This window comes from Pantherophis guttatus, chromosome 3 (assembly GCF_059756535.1).
Source record: "Pantherophis guttatus breed Tessera chromosome 3, ASM5975653v1, whole genome shotgun sequence".
NCBI lineage: Eukaryota > Metazoa > Chordata > Lepidosauria > Squamata > Colubridae > Pantherophis > Pantherophis guttatus.
The window spans coordinates 74,571,804-74,594,903 of record NC_142065.1 but is presented as its reverse complement, the minus strand read 5'-3'; the positions used below and the strand labels follow the sequence as shown (position 1 = coordinate 74,594,903).

The window sequence follows — 23,100 nt, the reverse complement described above, 5'->3', positions numbered from 1 at the left end:
GCTCTGTAGCTCCCAGGTGAACATTTTCTATTGGTTATTTAAGAATCTATACTCTCACTAATACAGAATAACAATGAAGACCACTGCCTAGAGGTCTAAATTTTAACTGGGGAATTGGAGCAGAACGGCTACCCACTGAGACATCTCAGTTATAGAAAATACAACCTTTTTTTTATTCCTTTGCTGTCAAAAAGACGCCCAGTTTTCTCAAAGGTGGTATGCCAGGCTTTCAGATGTACCATTTCAAATCTGCAGGCTATGAGGGTGCATGATGGAAAGTGTCTTTGTGAAAAACATTTAGATAAAGCAAGCCTGTATTAGCAAAGTGGGTGTCTTGCATGATTCATTGTGTGTTGCTGCTTGTCAAGGAATGGAACACAAAACTTAAAGCCGAGAGAAGAAAATCCTACTTTTTGGAGGAAACCGTCTTGAAGTAAAACCAAAGACTGCAAATTTCCCTTTGAAGCTCCATTATTGGCAGCAGAAAATTCTTCTAATTTAGGGCCTTAGCTGCTAGAGTTAGCAAAGAATTTGTTGCTTGACTGTCTTCAAGGCTGTAGCCTTCCAGATGAAATGGCTTTTAATGGTGTCAAAGAATATGTGTGTTCGTATGGCCATTAGAATTGCAAAGAAAAATTCTGGACTAAAATTAACAGGGTAATCTAATGCCGGTTTCCAACTTCCTAAATTAGTTTAGCCTGAATTACCCAAACCAGAGCCTATATTTAGGCATAACGTTGCTAAATTGTAGAGGAGACATTTTGACAAATGCTGTATGATGGACAGTTGGTTTATTCAGACATTAAAAATGGAGGTATAGCCACACAAGATCAGAGAAGTCTTTTGAACTTAATAGAGATAAGTCAGTATCCAAAGTTATCACAGTTGTTGGCCTAAAGCAACTGTGTATAGTTTTGCTCCTCTTTCCTGCAGTTGGTCTAGGTCTTAAATAGAATTTATTGTTGATTGCCATTTGAAATGTTTGCTTTGCATCCATATAAAACAATGTTTGTTCAAGCCTCAGTAACTGCAGAAAAGCTGCTTCCATTCTTAGCTGCATGTGTGGGATAATCTAAATTATGTATAAAGTGATTATTCATGCAGTGTTGAAGATAAAAAGTTATTGCTCTTTTTGTTACACATATTATGAGAAATGGGGATGCTAAAATTGTGTTGTTCAAAATGATTATGCTTATTCTTGTCTTGAATCTTGTATAGACATGTTTTACTGTACGGCTTAATAAATTCAGGGATATCATAATCATTTTGATTAGTACTAGCGAAATCACAGTACTGAATTTATTATTTTGGATATATAATTTTTTAATGTAATGATAATGTTTAGCATTTATATAACATTTTAGGTGTATTCCAAACATTTTTCCACTATCCTTTTGTCTTGTGTGCAATGTTGTTCAAGATGAAAAGGAGAAGCTTTGGTTATCTTTTATTTTGAACAATGCTTCATTTAATCAGTTTCTTTCAAAAGATTAATTAACTTAAAACAGGAAATACCAACAAATCTCACAAGCTGTTACATTATGAATAAATCTGTGGGTTTATTTTTTAATGAGCCCATGGAGCAGATGATGGGTGATGTTTGATGATGACAGAGATAGTAAGTGACTAGCTTATATTTGGCATGCAAGGAAGAATCAAGCACTATGACAGATTACATTTTTGTATTTGGCTGGTATGATTCATCAGCTGTCACATAATTTGCATGTTGGTTATTATGGTGGGCTTTTAGATCCAGAGAAAAAAACTTGATTCAGCTTGGATGACTTCACACTGATCTGGATCTTTCAGATATTGTTCATATTTGTATAAAGACCTCCATGAGTACTTATTAATCAATTTCCAGATTCCTTAGGAATTTATTGTCTTCTGTAATATGTTCTTGTTTTCTATGTACCTTCCACAGGCTACTCACATTCTTCTTGGCGAGATGGAACTACTTTTAGCATGTGTAAATAACATGATCATATTGTTGGGGTTTATTGCATGTGCTTTTGGAATAGCATTGGAGGAGAAATTGCCAGTTTAGTTGAAAAGGGATCAGTTTTGCAATAACATTACTGTTAGAGGTGCTCTTATGCTGTTGAAAACATAGAGCTGGCAACTATTTCCATTTAGGTCCATTTTTCACTTTTTAATTGGGTTTGTTTTGGGTTTGCCTTTTTTGTGAATCTGGAAAAAAGACTTTGAAAATATGTATGTACTTTAAGACAGCATTTCTCTAATACAAGTATTTGATATCCAGTTTTCTGTCAAACTCAGGAAATCAGGAGCCAAGGCGGTTCCAATGAACACAGGCGTATTGCTCGCTAACACACTCTACAAGGAATCTGAATGACTAACAGTCAAGGCTGTTGGGGACCCAGTTGTGGGGGCAATAAGCTGACTTTGTATAAATATACAAAAGGATGAAGGCTATTGCTGAGCACATTGTAAGCCGCCCTGAGTCTCTGGAGAAGGGCGGCATATAAATCAAATTTAAAAAAAAAAAAAGGCAATTTGGCAGTAGTTAAGGGTCAGTAGAACTCAAGGTGGGTTGTACTTAGATTTCTAATGGGTGTGAAGATACTCAAGACTAATGATGTGTTTGATCCCTCCCTCAGGCTGAGCCTGGTCATCTCCTACATCTTTCTCATATAACACTTTTTGTAAGCAAATATTCTTTGTAATGTATTTTGTCTTCTGTTCCAAATTTCATACAAATTAATTAAAAATGTGGGCTTCCATCTGCAAAACAATCTAGTCTGCGTGAAGATTGTGCCAGGAGGTTAGATAAGTTATCTTGATAGTGCAGTTTTTATGATTTAGGTTTATTTGTTTTAATCTTGGTGTCATGGGTAAAATGGGTATTATTGTTTTAACTTTCTCTGCTGCCCAGAGTCACTGTTGCAAGATAGATGGCAATGGGAATCATCTAAATAAATAAATATGAACATTTAGCTAATTTTTATAATAATTTCTCCTCTTTATACTTTTCCTTTAGTTCCTAGTTCTCATCTAAAAAGGGAATAAAAGTTTATTTTGGGTAGTAAAAACATGTGAAATAATTTGTTTTTTCCCTGAGAAGTGAGGTTAATGTCCTCCTTCAAAATGCCAGCTTGCCTTTGAGCCAAAGGCTGTTGCTTGACATATAAAGACATTAAAAATATAGAAATAATTATCATGTAATCAGGCAGGACTGCATAAATTCTGTCTATCATAGGACTCCTTTTGCAACAGTGCAGAGTTTATGAAACTATGAAGTGCTTGTACAGGAGTTATTTTTATTAGCATACTGCATATAATTTAAACTTACTCCTGTCACAATAGTATAGGCTTAGTTCTGTTGTTCTGTGGTGAAAACCAGCATTTAAATGCCTTTAGTTAATTTATCCTGTACTGAACAGATTGTAAATCGACATTAATCACTGAGTTCGCTTTTTCCTTTACCTTTCTTGCCTTGGATATTCACTCACAGCAGTATATTCTATGATCTTGTCTGAACAAACTCAAGTTGTTGTTGTTTTTAAAGACTGGGATAAGGTATTTACAGGGGTAAATTAAGGATTAAACATTTGCTGTTGATGTTTATAAAGGTTGAATACTCTCTCCACTACTCTTCTCTCTGTATACCAATGACTGCATCTCAAAAGATCCCTCTGTTAAAATACTGAAGTTTGCAGATGATACAACAGTGTCATTCAAGACAACGATGAATCTGCATACAGACAGGAGTTTGAAAAACTAGCCTTGTGGTGCAACCAGAACAATCTTGAACTAAATACACTCAAAACCGTAGAAATGGTGGTGGATTTTAGAAGAAAACCTCCTATACTACAAGCTCTTACAATATTGGACAACACAATATCAACAGTAGAGTCCTTCAAGTTTCTAGGTTCTATCATATCTCAAGACTTAAAATGGACACTTAACATCAAAAACGTCATCAAAAAAGCTCAACAAAGAGCTTTCTGCGCCAACTCAGAAAGCCAAACTGCTGATCCAGTTCTACAGAGGAAGTATTGAGTCTGTCATCTGCACCTCCATAACAGTTTGGTTTGGCTCTGCAACCAAACACAGACTTCAACGGATAATTAGAACTGCAGAAAAAACAATTGCTACCAACCTGCCTTCCATTGAGGATCTGTATCCTGCAGAGTCAAAAAGAGGGCTGTGAAAATATCTACAGACCCCTCACATCCTGGACATAAATTATTTCAACTTCTACCCTCAAAATGACGCTATAGAGCACTGCACACCAGAACAACTAGACACAAGGACAGTTTTTTCCTGAATGCCATCACTCTGCTTAACAATTAATTCCCACAACACTGTCAAATAATTTACGAAGACTGTATTACTATTATTCTTGTCTCCTTACTAGTATCTATCTCTTTCCACTTATTACTATAACCATGTTTCTTGTATCATTCAATTTATATTGTTTTTATTTGTTTCCTAGTACTATTTGATAACTTTTTAGTAACCTTGACTATCACTAAGTATTGTATCTTTTTATTCTTGATAAATGTATTTTATTCTCCTTATGTACACTGAGAGCATATGCACCAAAGACAAATTCCTTGTGTGTCCAATCACACTTGGCCAATAAAGTGTTCTGTTCTGTTCTGTTCTGTTTTATTCTGTTCTGTTCTGTTCTGTTCTTCCTTCTCTTTTCCTCACTTTTTCAGCAACTTCATAATTCACAAGATTGCAGATTTCATTCCATCTGTAAGAATTGCTGTTTAGTAATATAGATCTCATATTTGCAACTGGGCAAAGTCCTTCTGTATATTAAATGGTGATGACTTTCTCCAATGAGTATGATGAACATAATTCCTTTTGGGTAAACACAGTCTGAATCATACAGTAACTCAGCTGAACTGAACTCAGCCTAAGCCTATGTGTGTTTGTTTGTTTGTTTGTTTGTTTGTTTGTTTGTTTGTTTATTTATTTATTTATTGGTTCGATTTATATGCCGCCCTTCTCTGGAGACTCAGGGCGGCTTACAATGCATTAAGCAATAGCCTTCATACTTTTGTATATACCTGCTTAGTAGGGCTTTTGTCCCCCCCTAAGCGGTGTTCTTTTTTATACAAAATCAGCTTATTGCCCCCACAATCCGGGTCCTCATTTTACCTACCTCGGAAGGATGGAAGGCTGAGTCAACCTTGAGCCTGGTGAGATTTGAACTCACAGTAATTGCAGGCAGCTGGCAGCTAAGTGCTACTTAACAGCACTTTAGTCTGCTGCACCACTAAGGTTATCATTTAGTTACTCACCACTCTCTCATTTTATTATTTCCCCAAATCTTAGGAGATCAAATTTTTTCCCTTTGGGCAATGGGTTGGCATACCCAATATCTGATAAGGCTGCCACACCTACATTCCTTCTACACAAAAATGTAGAGCATTCTGTGTGCATTGTCATTAAACAGAACACTATAGTCATTAAGTGAATCCATTTCATCCATTGGCTGTTTTCCCCCCTAGAAACCAGAAGTAAACTAATCCATTTAATCCAATGACTGAGTTTTTTGTTTTTTTGTTTTTGCTAGAAACCAGAAGTAAATGCTGGAAACTGGCAAAAAAAACCTTTGAAAATTGCAGTCATGCGGCTGCAGGATGCTACAAATGCCTGTTAGCAGTTGCCAAGCACTCAAAATGCAGTTGTGAGAATGTAGGGTGTGTGTGCAGCTATTGTAACTTTGAAATTAGTATTGTTTGAAGGGGGAGGTGCATCATAACTTCAAATAGTCGCTAAGCATAGTCATAAGCCAAGAACTACCTGTAGTAGCATAGCAGCTGCTTAACAGATATTAGATGCTGTACACTTGCTAGCCATGCTCTCCATTTGATAAGTGCTGGTGTAGATCAGGGCTGAGCATATGCATGTGTTGATCAAGTCTTACATCCTGTAGCAGACAATGTAGCCAATGTCTAGAATCAAAGTTGATAGATCATAAGCTTTTGTAGTCTAACAGGCTCCTGATGAACATGTTCTTTGGAATTCAGCAGCAAATTTGCTAATGGCAGCACAACTTTTGGATGTAGCAACAAGTATAATTGGTCCTTGATGGACTTAACACTTCAATTTTACTCTTAAAAAAGCTCCTCCTCCATTAATTTAACATAGCCTCAAAAATCTTTCTCCTTCAGAGATATTCATGTGACGCAGTCCCACTTATTTGATCTTGAAAGGAGGAAAAATGAGTGATCAACTCCAAGACAGGAAAATGTTGTATGTCCTGGTGCAGAGAGCAATTCGTTTTCTATTTTATTAGATGGATATTAACATGGTCATCACATTTTGAGTATCAAGATTTTATATCGGAGGTGAACAGCATTCTTTATCCTGGACTTACTGGATAACTTTTATTGGGGAAGCTGTATATAGCCATCCTTGAGTTGCATCCTGGTTGAATGAGACATGTTTCTTTTGCAAACAATGCTACAATTTATTTGAAGGCAACCTTTGAATAGGATTAGATGATTAAATTAAGCAATGAGAATTTTATTTTTTTTTTCTTTTGGCTAAATTGTGTTGTTAATTGTGTTAGTAAATAGCAATTAATACTTTTCCTTTCATTAGAATGAATACATGGGTTCTTGATAGATAACCCTACTTTCATCAGCAAACAATTGCTCTGGACTAGCTGTGATTTTGCAAAAATAATAGTTATTGAAGTTGATGGAACCTGGATGAACTTGGAAAGAGGAGAAAATCTGTTGTTACCATGGTAACTACTAGTGCTTAAGGGGGGAGAACAATATAAAAGAGGAAAATATGACTACATAGCACATATGAGCACTGATTATGTATTTAACACAACAAAATGAACTTGTATAACCAACATGATTTTTATTACTGTATATTCTTTTTCTCAAGCAATTTTTAGGACATAGACTAGGCTATAAAAGAATAAAGACTATATTTTACATGGTTTTGAAGTACACATCAAATAAGAGTGAAGGAATAATGAAATCTATTTGAAACAAAACAGAGCTGAACTGAATATCCATGAGTTCTAATTTAAAGTTGTAATTTGTGCCATTAGAATAAGTCTTTCTTTAAACAACTTCGCAAACTACACAGAAGTAAAAAATGATGTTTAGCAACCAAATCAAGGATATTAAGTAGAGTGCAGAAAAGGTGTTTAAGCTAATTAAACATCTTGTCTGAATAAATCAGATAAGTATTTTAACAGAAATGAGCAAGAATGATTGAATCTTCTTTCACTGATGTAGAGATGAACTGATTTAGTTTCCTTGGAAGTTAGAAAGCAATTCGCCTACAGGTAGTTCTCAGTTTATGACCATAACTAAGCCTGGAATTAGGATCATAAGTTGTGTCAGTCATTAAGCAGATCACCACATAACTGCACCCAATTTTATAACCTTTTTTGCTGTGGTAGTTAAATGAATCATTGTGATCCTTAAACGAACATGGTGGTTGTGAACTGAATCCATTGTGTACAATGGATGTAGAAACCATAAGTAAACACAGTTTTCCAACAAAGCCAGTTGTAAATCACATTACTGCATGATGCTGCAAATAGGCATAAATACGAGCCACTTGCCGAGCACCTGAAATATGATCATGTGATCACAGGGGCAGGCCTCAAAACTTCGAATCCAGATCACACATAGCCTTGGGAAAGTCAATTGCAACTTCAAACAATCACTAAGCAATCAGTCGTAAATCAAGTACTATCTGTAATTTTTTTAAAAAAATAACTCTGTAATCCCTTGCATCGGGGTTGAGTCGGGGCGACTGAATGGAGCTGAGCGTTTACTGGCCGAATGCCCTTCCTGGTGCCTAAGCAGAGCTCACAGCAGATATTATTTCTTTGTGCCCAGAGAGAGAAATATCTGCCACTACTTAGGATTGAACTCACAGGATCCACCTCTAGGCCACCACACCACTCAAAGGAGAGCATTACTTTCCTTCCAGATAATTTTTTTCCCATCCCCCATTTGTACAGGTATTGTCGAGCCTCGGTTGGGTCTCGCCATGCAACCCGGGTGGTGAGGGGTTGCGGTTTGTAGCTTCTCCTCTTCCACAACCGCCTCCTCCACGTCAGCCTCTAGAGGGACCTCCAACTCCGAATCACCTAGCGCCGTCCCTTCTGCCATCTCTGACAGCCTTTCTCGCCGGACCGCAGCTAGGGAACGTAGGCAGTTGAAATTGGTGGGTGGGGGTGTAGCGCTAACTTTCTCTTGGCAAGTCCACCCAACTGCACTGGAAACAAGCCACCACCAGAATGGACTAAAGCGGTTGCAATTTCTTTATTAGGTTCGGCACAGCAAACACAGGCAGGAGAAAGGCACAAGCCGGAAACAAGGTTTAAAGTTAACGCTACACGCAATCGCAGTGTAGCGCCTTTTATATACGCAGCAAAGAAATCAATTGGCAATCAAACAGTTAACATCACCCCTCCTCCCCCTAGCTGGCCTGTAGGAGAGCGCGCCTTTGTTACATCACAAGGCAGCGTCATCTGCATACTCCTTGCCCCCCCGATCTCCGATGAAAGCATTTGCTTCGTTTTGTGCGCGAATGGTAAAGACTTCTCAAACAGCTGATGACACGCCCCGGAGAGTCCAGCAGCTCGCCCCCTCCTCATCGTCCTCCCCATTGATGGCAAGACCCAACCGAGGCTCGACATTGCCTTTGTTTGTTTAGACTAGTGCACAGGTGTCAAACTCAACCACGTCATGTGATATCACATGATGTATTGTGACTTTTTTTGCCTTTGCGGAGCTGGGGTGGGCTCCAGGCTGCCAGTTTGACACCCCTGATGTAGAGTGTCACTTCTAAACAGACCAGATTTGGCTTTCAGACCAGGGGCTTTCACCAATTTTCCATCAGATCAGGCTAAGCCATAGAAAAATCTTTGTGTAGTTTTTAAATGACAGTACCAATTCTTTGTGTATTCATGCATACTCTTCATGTACTGATTCTTCTGAGCTCTTAAGAAACTTCGTTTTGGCATTTTTGCCTGCAGGTCTGTGCAAGCATTCATTTGGAACATGAGCATACATAAATTGAAATAGAGATACAGTCACATTTTCAAATCCCAGCCTACCAATTGCGTGCACTCTATGCATATCAAGCTTCACATATTCATTTCAGTGAAAAGGGATTCTGAGGACATTAGGGATCTAGGGATTTCTTCCCAAATACAAGATACTTCTCCCACCCATGTCGAGGATATTTCTGTAGGGTGGGTTCTGTGACCTGATGGATTTGTGTGAATATGTGACACAATTCTCTTCTCACTCTGGCAGGATCTCCTTTCCCAGTGGGTTCAAAATGTCTGCAAGAGATCTATACAACTGTCTCAAAAGACATGCTCATCTCTTTCAACTTATTTATTTTCAGTGTGATACTGAATTATGTGGGATTACATCCCAACTAGTGTAGAACTGCTACGAACTGTTTCTTGTAAGTCAACATGCATGGAATAAAACATTAAGGTGAATCAGTTTGTTTGATTTCTATGCTTGAAAATTGTAGCTTCTGCTTCTGTTCCTTTCCCCATGCTATAACAGTAAAAGCATAATCAATTTCGACAAGAGTCAGTTGAAGACTAGGAATATAGAATGAATGCTGTAAAATTTTTATTGAGCCATGCTATTTATTTTAATAGATTTGCTATTCCTTTATATTTTTTTATGACTGTTGATATAACTATATCCCTTTATACTTGTAAGATGACCAATTGTTAGCTGAATCCCTTAGCTAAGATTAAGGTTGTAATTTTTTTTAAAGGTTTATGGAAATCAACAGACCAGTCATATATATAGAGAGAAATATTTTCAAAAAGTATTTTTTTTTTCTTCAGGGGGAATACAGACAGTAAAATCTGGTCTTCCTATTTTTAGAGGATTTCCAGGGGAAAAATGGTAAATTGAAAATGGCTCTGGAAAAAGTGGAGTTGACGACCATGGTGGAATTAAGAGCCAACAAGTAGACCTCTGGACAAGGAAAGGACTTCAGATTGCCCACAAGTGCTCCAGACAGTAACTCCTTATGAGTAGACCACAAGACAGTAGTCACTGGAGATTTACAACTCTGGGAGATAAATATTTAAATATTTTGAGAAAGCCATAATTGATGTCTTTAAAAGGATACTGCCTTTGCATACTTCGTTTTCTAATTATTTTCAGAAATTGCTTGTTAACTGCTTTTCATCTGTTAGAACTATCTTTGGTTTTACAGCATCTGATGACTTTTCCTTCAATCATTAGCAATAAAAAATTTAAATATAAGTTTAAGGACCTCCAAAAACTTTAGGAAAGGAGTAAACAGATTAAAAGGTTGATTTTAGAAAGTTACAAATGGACTAAGGGTCAACATAAAATTTAAGTAAGATTTTGTAATTAATTATAAGAATTCTTCCTAGAGGAAAATGCTTTGCTCTTTGAATTCTTAAAATTTTTTTTTTTTAAAAAAAATGGATATTATAGAGAACTAAAGATTACAGTTAAAAGAGAAGAATGTTTAAGTTTGACTTACAAATGCAGAATTAAGCAAAATATTTTAGCATTCAGGATATTTTTGAGCAATAGACTCAATTTTAGGAATGTCTGCCTCTATAGATACACCATGTTTAAAAGATGTAATGGAAGAGGAACAAGTTTTACTTGACAAGATTGAAACTGATTTGAAAGTAGATTTTAAAAGTAGAGATTACAAGAATGATGTGAAAAAGATGTTACATTGGACATAGAAAAGAAACTGGATAATGAAACTGGAAAAAAAACTTTGTACATCCCTTTTAGAAGTTATAATGAAATTCTGCTATGCAGAATATTGGAAGCCACTTCTTCACATTTGTTCTATTTTTTGTCAACTTTTTCTTACACTTGTTTTTCTTTGCTTTGCTTTCTCCCCCTTCCCCTTTTTATATGATTTTAATTTAACAGAAATTATATATAGGAAAAAGAGATGATGCAAACTTGACTGTGCTTAATTGATCAAAAGAAAACAAAATATTTAGACAGTTTTCTCATTGTGTTTGCTCATTTTGGATTCTTTCCCTGAACATATGTGCAGTATATCGTCAATTGTTCTATTGTTTGTTTAATCTGTGAGTTACACTGTAAGTATTAATGTCATTTCATATTTTTATACGAAAAAGAGCAGCAAAGAAATGTTTATCTTTTCATGCCAGTATATTGACATTTACAAAACCACATAAATGTATGTGAAACATATAAAGGAAAAACATATTAAATAAAGTACAATCTGGATTGTTTGTGTATTTTGTGCCTGAACTGGAATTCCAGTCTTTCATAAAACATTGTTTTTTGCATTTCATGTGCTATAATTCAGCTGTACCAACATACTGCTTAGTGGGTTGTAACTGCCTAAGAGAGCATGATTTAAATGCAGAAAGAATTATCAGACAATAGATAAATGTTAAGTTTAATATTAATTGTACAGGAGACAGAAACAGCTAGTGTTAAAGGTATATATTTTCAAAACCATTTTTAAAATTAAATGTACTTTACCTCTATAAATTTATCCAAACAACAGAAGAGGCTGAGCTATAGTAATTTAAAAAAAAGAACACCCACCCTCAAGCTGTTTTCTGAAGGAAAAATAGAGAAATTGATTCCGTTTTTCTCTCAAAGAAATGCCCTTTTCTTTGAAAAGTCTTCTATCTGGAAAATGTGAAGTATGAATGTATATAATTTCGTAAAGCAAAGTGTGTGGCTTTGTTCTAAGGGCAGTTAGTTGTGATCTGCTGTGTCTGAATATTTGGAAATTGCATACCGTAACTTTATGGGTAGTCATTTCACAAATTGCTAAATCCCATTTTTGGTTTTTAAGAAGTAATTTCTCTGCCTTTGAACTCAAGAAGTTATTCTGGGAAGGAAGCATTTAAATATAAAGGTCACACAAATACATTCTGTAAACCTTTTATTCATCTATTGAATTGTACATTACCGTAATATTTATTATTTTAATGCTTCCTTTATTTCTTGACTTAACAGTATCACATAATACTCATCGGCTACATATGCTGGGAATGTTACCATGCAGTCAGTTTGGACAGTCCAGAAGGGCATTCCTAAAAAATATTATTTATTATTTTAGCATTCTTTACTAATCTGTTATTTGGAAATGGGTATATTTACATAGGGTTGAAAGTACTACTTTTCAACTATTTGAGTTGGTGTGATGTTATTTTCTATAGATTAACTTCTTTGACATTTACACAGTGAATTTGATTTGGACTGTTATAGAATATTCTGACATTCATTTTCCGACCTGAAAATGTTCTTAAGGCATTTACAGTTTACTCCATTGCATACTTTAGAAAATTGATGCTGGAACCTTTCAGGTCTTCTCTTAACCAGTTTGCTAATTTTTCTAATTAGTTTTAAACTTCAATTAAGGGAGGGTTTTAAGTGACCATAATTATAGAGACAAATGCAAAACTCAATTGCAATAAATACTAAGAACATCTGAAAAAAAATTGTGTCCAGAAGTAAGGAAGCCCAGTGATAGAACAAGTGTTTGGCACTTAGTAGGTTCCCTTGTCCCATGATAGAATGAGTATCTGTCTTGGTAGTTGCCAGTGATTCCAAGTAGGTATAGAAAAAGCCCTTTCCTAAATGCTCCCAAAATACGAATTTTGGTCTAGTTCTGATTCATCATAAGGCAGTTTTCAGTGTTCCTAAGGATTGGATGAAAGATCCTGTTGTGCTAGTGTTGTCTAAAAACTGTACTTATATCATCATCTGTAATATATCAGTTTTTAAAAATGTAATTCTGGATTTGGATTTTTTTTATCCTGCTCTTGAAAACCAAGTAAAATATGAGTGAGAATCTATTGATTAGTTGGAGATAGGAACATGATATATTGCTATGGGAGTTGCTTTTGCTCCAATAAAACGTGTTTTGAGAGCTTGATGGAATTGTGTACAGAACCACATGGAGCCAAATACATTGTTCTCCAGGTACAATGACCATTTAGATACCAGTCAAAAGCAAAATTGCATTGGCCCAATTGCTTAGAATTGCCATAGAATATATAATGTGTACGTGTGCTGAGTATGTTCAATACAGCACTATTCAGTTAGTATAATACTATGTTTCAAATAATGCATAGCATTCACTTAATGGAACTGGTTATGAATGCAAGAGTCTTTTTAGCAATATTTTCCTTTTTGTTATGCCTGCACACTAGCTTGCTCTTTAAGAAGTATGTCTCTAAAATGCATTTGCAAGGTTTATTATTGCAGGGACATCAAATTTCATCTGATTTCTTTCCTTCTTTTCAATCGGCTCACCCTCAGGACCTGGATTTTTCAACGTCTCCTGGGACAGGATGATGTGTGAATCCTACTTGGTATATGTTTGTGGTACAATCCCTTGTAGCCAGGGGGCTACAAGGAGGAACAACAACAGACACAGGAGTCCAAAACTACCCAAAACTTACTGCAGTTTATTCCTCCCAGACACTTAAGCATTCAGGATCAAGGGTTGAAAACAAAATAGTCTCTTTGGGGTGCCAGCAGTTCAAACCAAGCATACAAGAGGAAAAATTCTCACAATATCATACCAAGGGAGAAAAATGGGGCAGATATTGCCTTCTTGTGAAGATTCTGGCTCCTTTTTCTTTCATAAGAAAAATCTGGTAGAGGAACCAGCTTGACCAATGAGTCTGGACCCAGCTGGGCAGCATAGATGGGTGAGGGAGCTATACAGGCCTTGAGAAGAAAATTACCAGCACTTCCTCTTTGTCATCCTTCTTTGTATCAGGCACCTTCCTCCACCACTTTCTTTTCCAACCCTTCACATCTGCTTTTTTGGCAGAGCAGCCTTTAAGCTAACCACCCTGAGTCTGCAGGCCCTTACAATCAGGAACTGTGGTTTACTTACAGAGAGTAGTGTTTTCCCTTCACTGCAATGTTGCTTCTGTTCCTCATTAAGTAACTCTTTGAAATTACAAATGGTAGATACGAATGATCCTTGATGTCCTGTTGTCCTAGCGTTCCCATAAACATGGGATCATAATCTAGCACTTGGTTACCAGTTCACAGTTATAATGGTTATGATCTGCCAGCTTCTTTCAAGCAAAATCATTGTGGAAGCCAAAGGGAAAATTGTAAAATGGTTGAGTAAGTCTCAACATCTACAGACCCCAGATGCTGTGTTTACTGGCTACCTACACATCCTCATTAAGCCTTGTGGTCACATAACAACTTCCTGGTCACTCATGCACCCTCCCCCCCATCAGCAGCTACCCCAAGTCTTGCTGCATGTGTGCCACATCTCCTTGGCCACTTGTGCACCTCCCCGGCCCCTGATTGATCCTTTCTCATCCAGCAGCAGCCATCCCAACCCATGCTGGGCTTGTGCCACGCCTCCCTGGCCATCCGTGTATCCCCTTTCTCCCTCTCCCACTTAGCAGCAGCCATTTACCTGCCTGCTGATCTGCTTGCAAGCCATCTGGCTTTCAACTTCCTCCCATTGACTTTGGTTGTTGGAAGCCAGCAGGAAATTGTGAGGAGTTGCACAAGATATAAATGTACTACATCTAAAGCAAGCTATGCTATGGAAAGACGTCTTAATGTTTTAACTAATTTCAGGAATTAAGTAGTTGTGCAAATGTGTGTGTGCTTGTGAAATCTTGGAGCTAGATACCGTTGGAAAAATCCCAAATAACTCTTCCAGGTGCCTGAAAGTCTTGAATATTATTATATTGTGCATCGTGTAAATTTTGTATCTATCATATTCAAAAATATAACGGTACTTCTTGGTTTTCTAATGTTGTTTGTGTTTTTTTTTAAGCTCTTGTTTTTATTTACATAGTGAACAGCTGTCATCAGGAAGTATTTCACATATATTCCCCATGTTCTCTTCTATCTCTAAATGGGAGATACAACCTTTCTTAGTATACATTGAGACTTTAAAATCGGAAGTTTTTATCTGTTTATAATTTTATCCGTCTTTTGCTGGTGTTTCTGAACATACTGTTACAAAATCTTGAAATTTATACATTTACACAGCCTCAATGCAAATAATTGTTTTGGATTATAGCCCAATTAGAATAGTCTATCGATTTCTTTCATTTCCTAGTCAAATTTCTACAGTTATTTGTCTTCCTGATCATTTAATTCTAAGTTGAAAGGCCCAGATAGTCTTGTTTGCTAATAGATATCTTGGTCTGATAACTACTACGCACTTTGATTGTATGTAGCTTGCAAGCAGCTATCTAAAACTATTCCTTGCCTAATACTCATGTGTAGGCAAAGACTTTGTTGAGATTTAACTATGCCTGATTGCAAACTCCTAGTATAGATGGCAATATTTCAAAGATTTGTGTTTTCTTTCCTGTAGAATTCCAGTTTTATAGCTGTACCTGAGTATTTGTAAACCGGTACATTTTTCTACTAAATAGAAAAGACTGAGGAAGGAGGTTTGCAAAAGAGAGACTATATGATCATGTTGCATTGCTTTCAGTTCCGAAGATCAAATGAATTTTGGAAATATTACGATACAATGTTTTTATTTTAAATTTAGTAGTGGAAGAGTATTTCCACTACTTATAATGAGTATTTCTTCCACTTAATACCAAGCACCTGTTTTTGTTGAGATTCATTAAGAAAATTAAGCAAGAGGATATTTTGGGGTTTTTTAATTAACACATAAACAGTAGCAGAGATGCATAAAATACATATGTCAATTACTACAAATGGGGGGAAAAAAGAAAAGAAAAGAAGTGGTACCATCTACATTTTTCATTTAGATTGTAAGGACCCACTTAGGAATCAGAATATGGAAATGTTTTTAAAGTGAATATAATGAGAATAAACATTTTTGGCTTGGGTGTCAACCAAATATGGAAATGTATTTTTGTATGTTTGTATTTTCTAATTTCTATTGTTAGCAAATCAAGTGACTCTAAGGTCACTATGTCAAAGGAGATAGTTTGTTTTCAAGTTAAATTGAACATAAGACTATCTCCTCTCAGTGATTGGTTTAGAACTCTGCAGGTTCCTTAGAAAATAGGACACTTATGGAACCATTTTGCATTGAATTACTCCAGGAATTAATGAGAGAACGAACGAACAAATGAATGAATTGTGTGATCAGAGATTGCAGATAACTGTTTATAGTGCTAGTATATAAAATCATGTTAACTATAATCTTATCTTGTAGTCTTAACTTGTAAGGAAACAAGTTAATTGAGTGATATATTGCAGGTTTTCATTAAAATAAATATATCTCAGTTTACTGCTTCTCTATTTTTTTTTTCTTGAGCTCTCTTTCAATACCAAAATAAATTTAACATTATAAATAGCCAGAGAACCATTAGGTATGTTAAGTTTATTTATTGCTGTGTGATTTAATTATTTAGTTTAAATCAAGATTATTGATCAGTTGAAAAACCTTTAATTGATTAACAGGCTTTATATGAAGAATGTGCTGAGTGTGCTGGACTCTGGCTATTATGTGGTGCTTATAGCCTTCAATTATAGGGCTAAAAAGTGCTTAGCTTTTGGTCCCTAAGAGAGCAATCAAAATAAGATACATTTTCTGTATTAAGTTGTATGATTTAACTTTGTTCCATGCTTTTCAATTTAACATTATCTATAGACTTTAGTCACAAACGATACTGAACAGTATCTGTTGCAAATGCACACAGGTAAATTGAATTGTGTGAAATCTGGAGGCAATGGTATAAGTAGGGTATACATTTATTATCATCTTTTAACGACCCCATAATCCCTTGTGGGGTAGAATCTGGTCAACTGAATGGAACTAGCAGAGTGTTTAATGTCGCCAATGCAGAGTTTTGTTCAGCAGATATATTCTCATTGTGCCCAGAGAGAGAAATACTTACCTCTACCTAGGATAGAGCTCCACCTCTAGGCCACTGCACCACTCCTAAATTGGGTATACATTGACCCCCAAAAAATATGTGTCACCAGAATAATTGAAATGATAAACTGCAAAGTAAGAAGCTTCAGGAAAAAAATCTAGCAGCATCGAACAGTGATAAAAAGATGTACAAATACTTCATTAAATCTCAGCATTGTTTTTCAGAGCAAGTATATCATCATTAATTTTATAAAAATGTTACACAAATTATTTACTGAGATATGATCTACTGTAGGTCCTGAATTATTAAAAATCAACTATGCTTTCTCAAGTGAGGCATGCTGCATTCTAAGGAATTATGGTTCTCTCATCTCTGATAGCTCTCAAATTTCTTAAACCTTTTGTAAGTCTTTGGGTTGTTAGAGAGCACTTGCTATATTAAAATGCACCTCTAGAGGGTTTTCAAACAGCAGCACAAACACTTGGTTGTGCAATTTTCTTCCAAGATAAGCAAACCTTCCTTTCTTATAGCATTGTCAGCAAGAGATGCTCATCTGATTGAAAATGCTTATCAGCTGTAAAGTAGAACTAAATTTGACTCTCACCAAAGCAAAGTTGTGTTGCATAAACTTGTGTTTTAAGCCAGCATGCTGTCTGGAAGAAAAAAAAAAAACTTAAATCGAGGGTACATTAGATCACTTGTTTTCCATAGCAATTATCCTTGAAGTAAATTGAGTGGTTTACTTTCAGTAACGTTGGACAAAGTTATAAACAGAACTTCATTAGTTACTACTAATGGATATGCGAAGTGCTACTTTCATGCTGTTTGAAGACTGTAAATTGACACCTTCATTTTGATAGGGCTCTCTGTAAAATGTAGCAGTCTTGAAACAGTAGCTTTATTTTTAATAAATATTTTTTTTCTCATCTTGTTAATAAATACTGTATTAACAGCAGGTAGAAAGTAAATAACAGTGCACATAGAGAAGGGAATTGATTATATCCCAAATGCAAGCAGTTCTACTAAGTAAATTGAAAAAAAAAGAGAAATTTTTCCATTATTCTTCAGTAGATGGCAATTTTACATGTTATGAGCAACTATAGCCAACTGCCATTTTCAGAATGAAAATTCCCCCCCCCTTTTTTGGCTTGTTGACAGAACCTTTTAAACTCACCAGGAATGTTACTTGAGAGAGCTTAGTTTTTTCTCCATCTTGTAATTGCAGTCTGTAAAGAAAAATGAAGGTAAAAATGGTGAAAGATAATTATTTCTGTCTTATTGCATCAGGAGAATTAGTTGGAGATGCTTATTCCCTTTTGGGGACAGATCAGTAGGTCTTTATCTGGCTGCTGAGACCAGTTTATATCAGATTTTGCAGTTTAGGTTGCTGAGATTCGCCATAGTCTTGATTCTCCAGGGGTGCAGTAGCTATAGGAATCTGATAGAGTGACTGTAGAGAAGAGCAGGTGGAGTTAAACATGGCATCAGTTTAGAATCATTGTGTTCCCACAAGCTTTCAGAGTCCAACCCCTTCTGAATTCCATTGTCCTTTATCTGGCACCAATCTAGTGTTGAACTTCAATTTACCAGATTCTTGTATATAGTCTTAAATAAATCACCTATGCTGCAACATTACAAATGGTACTGATTCTTTGCATCTGGCCACTAGTGACTGGGCAATGTGTCATCATGATATTTGGGACTTGATCGACTTAGACTTTGATGCAGATAATAGAGTGGAATTATCTCTGTTATCTTGGGCTGGACCATACGTTCTCTAGGCCTGAAGAGGACTTAGCCACAGGGATGCAGAAGACTATTATGGCCTCACTTCAGGCGAGGATGATGTTGATAGCTATGAAAGAAGTATTCAGTATCACTGAGTCTAATGTTCTTCAAGACTGTCTGCAAGAACTAGAGATTAGAGAAAATATTTTACTGTAGATTTGGCATGTTTTACAGTAGACTCTTCCTGGAGCAAGACTCTGAGGGAGGAGATGCTGACCTGGAGACCATTCCTTTGTGGGTTTCCTCGGAATTTGATTCTCTCTCTCCACTTTTTAACTTTACATGAAACCATTGCAATTCGGGTACAGTCATGGGACAGAAATGGCACTGGTTAGTCTAATGACTTTTACAAGGACCAGGACTTAAATGGGAGGCATGCACCCTCTTTGTTCTATTAATACCCTTTAGGGCATTCAATACCATTAGCTATGGTATCCTGCTCAAGGGTCAAAAGTAGTATCTACATGTGGGAAAAGAGGAAACTCTTTTACAGTGGTTCTCTTACTACATGAATAGATAGTTTCAGTCAATAGTCATGATAACCTCCTGTTTGGACTACTCCAATGCACTGAGGTTAGCCTTAGAGAGGATTCATAAGTTATAATTGGTGCAGGACAGAGTGATGTGAGGTGCTGATGGTATAACTCTGCTATTTCAGGATGAACGTTGATTTTGAGATCAGAATGAAGCGAATTGCATCTGTCCAACCATCTACCCCTCCATCCATTCCATACCCCGTAGATAATTGCAATGAATGCAGTTTTCAGGTTATCAAAATAAGTTTATCTGTGGCTCTCTGACTCAGAGTCAGACGTAACTAATCTACATTGCCTGAGGTAATTATAGTTTTAGTTCAGTATATCAGGAGATAGGAAAGTTGGAGAAGACTCTTTTGGCTCAGTTGGGATCATTTCAGTAGGAGAGACAGTGTATGCCATTTCCCACTGGGAAAATTACTTAGCAGTTACCTAGCAACCTCACTAGAAAAAAAAAGATCAGCAAGGTCTAGCACTAATACTATATAGTTAAAATATATCAAAAGGCTTTAATTTTAGGTAACATGCTGGACCTTTAGTTTTCCATTCTCTTTCTGTTGTAGAAGAAATTCCTGGCTCAAGAAATTCTCAGCTGATTTACATAAACACCATGCTGTTGTTTCCTAATAAAGATGAAGAATGCAGATCTTGGCCCCTAGTAGGGTAATCACAGTTGACACACAAAGAGAACGCAGATTCCCTATAATAATTTAAGATATTATGCAGAAATCTTATAGCGATTAGTAATATTACACAGACTATTCCCAACTCTTGTATTCTGATTGGCTTTTACATTTGAAATTTGTAACTGACCATTAAAAGGAAATTGTGGTATCTCTTTTTTTTGCAGAAAGCACTCAAACTGGAAGGAAGCTTTGAAATAATAATAATAATACTTTGAAATGGCTTCTTTTCGTTGCCTGTTTTCGCTTGGCATATTTTTTCTTACATAGGAGCTTGAAATTTTAACACATGTTTTTGTAATCTAGAATTCTTTTAGTCCCAAGGGAATAAAAGAGATTGCAATATTACTTTTCTTATTTCATATAGGATTTTAAAGGTGTTTATATATGACCATACTGCTTAATGTAGCTGACAACATAACAAATACGTTGAACTGTATACATAGTATGTTTGTTTCAAAGAAAATACAACATTAATAAAAGCCTTCTTCTCTTCCTGCCATGTAAGTGGGCATGTTTTGGAGAGGTTTATGCTTTCACTTCAATGGATAAATGAAGATGAAACTCTCTAAGTAATTTCAACTGGGCAAATAATTCAATGAGGGACTTTGCAACACACTGGAATGCATAAAAAGCATCTGTCTTCATTCCACAGAAACTGCTTTTTCAGCTGTTTCTGTATGTGTCTTTTCACATAGCTATTTGACAAGCATGTATATGCACAGCCATTTGGCTTCATGTTTTTTCCAATGTCTAGGAAATGATGCAGCAGCTTTAATGATTCAAGGAGAAGTGCTTTTTATGAAGTGCATTTTGCAAAGAATGTCCTGTAAAGAATTAACAGAGCTTTGTTAATAATTCATCTAAATATATTAATGACGAATGTGCTATTTTGGAGAACAGTAACCACAAACCCTCATCAGAAATATGATCTGCACTGTTTTGAGCCTTTGTCCCTCCCTCCCTTCTTCTGTTATTCTACTTCTCTTTTTTAAAAACAAAACCTTGAAAATATTGTTTTGTTAATCTTTCTGAGCAAGTAGCAACTATTGATTTTCAGTGGAAAATTAGTGATGCTCCCTATCTATGTAGAGATGATACAATTTGTCCTTGCTGTTCCAAGAATTTTCCCACTGAAGTGGGAAGGATTTAGATTGATATATGTATATGTATACATACCTGTATATACTGAAGCATGGAAAGAGAAAGGGAACTTGGAAACATGGCTACTATTTCATGATTGTGTGTTTTTCAATGGCTGATTATTTGAGTTTGATTTGGGATAGGTATGTTAGTTACTGATAATTTATGTTGTTTGATTTTGTTCTTCTCTATGTTATTCTAATATCTGATTTGATTTTTTTTTTAGGCCTGTTATGGATGAAATAGCCACGGAACCTTTAAAATATGCAGAACAGCTTCCAGTAGCACAAATAATACACCAGGTATCACTTTGTTTGTTGATATTTCTGTCAAGAATAAGTAAGGCTTCAGTCTAGGGGTGAAATCCAGCACATTCTGACAGGTTCTGGACAACCGGTAGCGGAAATTTTGAGTAGTTTAGAGAACTGGCAAATACTACTTCTGGCTGGTCCCAGAGTGGAGTGGGAATGGAGATTTTGCAATATCCTTCCCCCAGGAGTGGGGAGGGAATGGGATTTTGCAGTATCCTTCCCCTGTCGTGGGGTGGCAATGGAGATTTTACAGTATCCTTCCACTGGAATGCGGTGGGAATGGGGATTTTGCAGTATCCCTCCCCTGCCATGCCCACCAAGCCACACCACACCACACCCACCAAGCCACGCCCACAGAACCGGTAGTAAAAAAATTTGGATTTCACCACTGCTTCAGTCTTATAAATGAAATGCTTGTATTCACCAATTGTATGGAAGCAGATATCTCTATTTAGGAAGTGCCGTTATTTAGACTACTGAAAAGAAAGAAAAAAAAATCCCGAATTCCCCTACTAAAATTTCCCTTCTGAAGTCCCAAGGGAAATCTCTAGCTAATTGATTTCAAATATTTAATTAATAAAAGTTTATGGTACAAAGTAGAGTTAGCGCGAGTTTATGGCTGTGAAAGAATACAGATCTGACTTTTTAATAAAGGGGAAGAAGGCAATGAAACGTTAAGGGAGGAGAAACGGTAACTCACTACTAAGAAAGTGGAAAGCATGAGAAACTAAAAATAACTCCACTTTGATTTTGTTTGATATAAAGGGAACAGAGAGAAACTTTGACAGATTTCAAGATTTTGTTATCATATTCTACAGAAATAAAGAACATTCTTGGAACTGTGCTTCTTCTATTTCTTGACCTTGCCTATCTCAAAAGCAGTGGCATCAGGCATGAGAAGCACAATGCATGCTCTTAATAGGCACATACTCACGGCTGCCTCTTTAGTAGTGCTGTATTCTCTGCTTCTTTAGATTAAGAACAGAGTCACACAAAGGACAGTCTCAGCAACATCTGTGAGTCAAAACACCAGCAGGAAAAACAGAAATAAACAATAGCATACTCAAGAAAACATTGGGTGGGTGGGTGGTTTTGTTATAATAATTTTATGAAATGTTTTACAAAATATACAAATAAAAACGAAGATAAACTAACAATCAGAAAGAAAAATAACAAAGAGAGAAACGGAGGCGCAGAAAGATACAAAGAACAAAGAAAGGGGAACAAAAAATGACTTCCAACTTTTTTCTTCAAGGATATAAGAAAAAATTACAGTCAACTATTAGTTTAATACTATAATATAGTGTTCATTTTACCCCAAATGAAAAAATAACAATCGTGAAATCCATATGTCGTAATTTGTTTTTTGTTTTTTTTTTCATTTTCTGCTTAAAGTCCACAAAAAGCTTCCAATTGTAGATAAATTTCTTTTCTCTCACAAAAGTTGTTAATTTAATCATTGTTAACAAAACCTCAATGTTGATGACTTTCCATGCACGAGCATGTAGTATTATACCATACTATTATTAATATTGAGTTAAAAAGACCTAAAAACTCAACTAAGAATAACTTGAAAACTGCCCATGAAGATAGAATTAGCCACACTTGTTTCATGCTTATTTGGCTTGCTGGTTTTCTAATACACAATTTGTTTCTTCGATTTTAATTTAAGTTAAGGAGAAAGATTTCCATCTTACTTTGTAAGCCAAATCTTAACAAATACTATTGAAAAACGGATGTACTTATACTTAAAATATTTATTGCCCTTTGTCAGAATGGAACCCTGAGCAACAAAAATT

The 23,100-nt window shown here is 36.0% G+C and overlaps 1 protein-coding gene across 8 annotated transcripts in view; it reads left to right on the top strand.

Moving 5' to 3' along the window:
• PIGK (phosphatidylinositol glycan anchor biosynthesis class K) overlaps positions 1–23,100 on the top strand; it is a 136,133-nt gene that overhangs the window by 44,770 nt on the left and 68,263 nt on the right. For 7 of the 8 annotated variants that reach the window (XM_087889841.1, XM_087889836.1, XM_034437025.3 and 4 more), the window contains exon 10: positions 21,217–21,292. In XM_087889841.1, the coding sequence (XP_087745967.1) occupies positions 21,217–21,292 (76 nt within the window). Of the gene's footprint in view, positions 1–9,841; positions 11,257–21,216; positions 21,293–23,100 lie in introns of those variants that run through there. The other variant, XM_087889842.1, reaches the window with a different exon arrangement.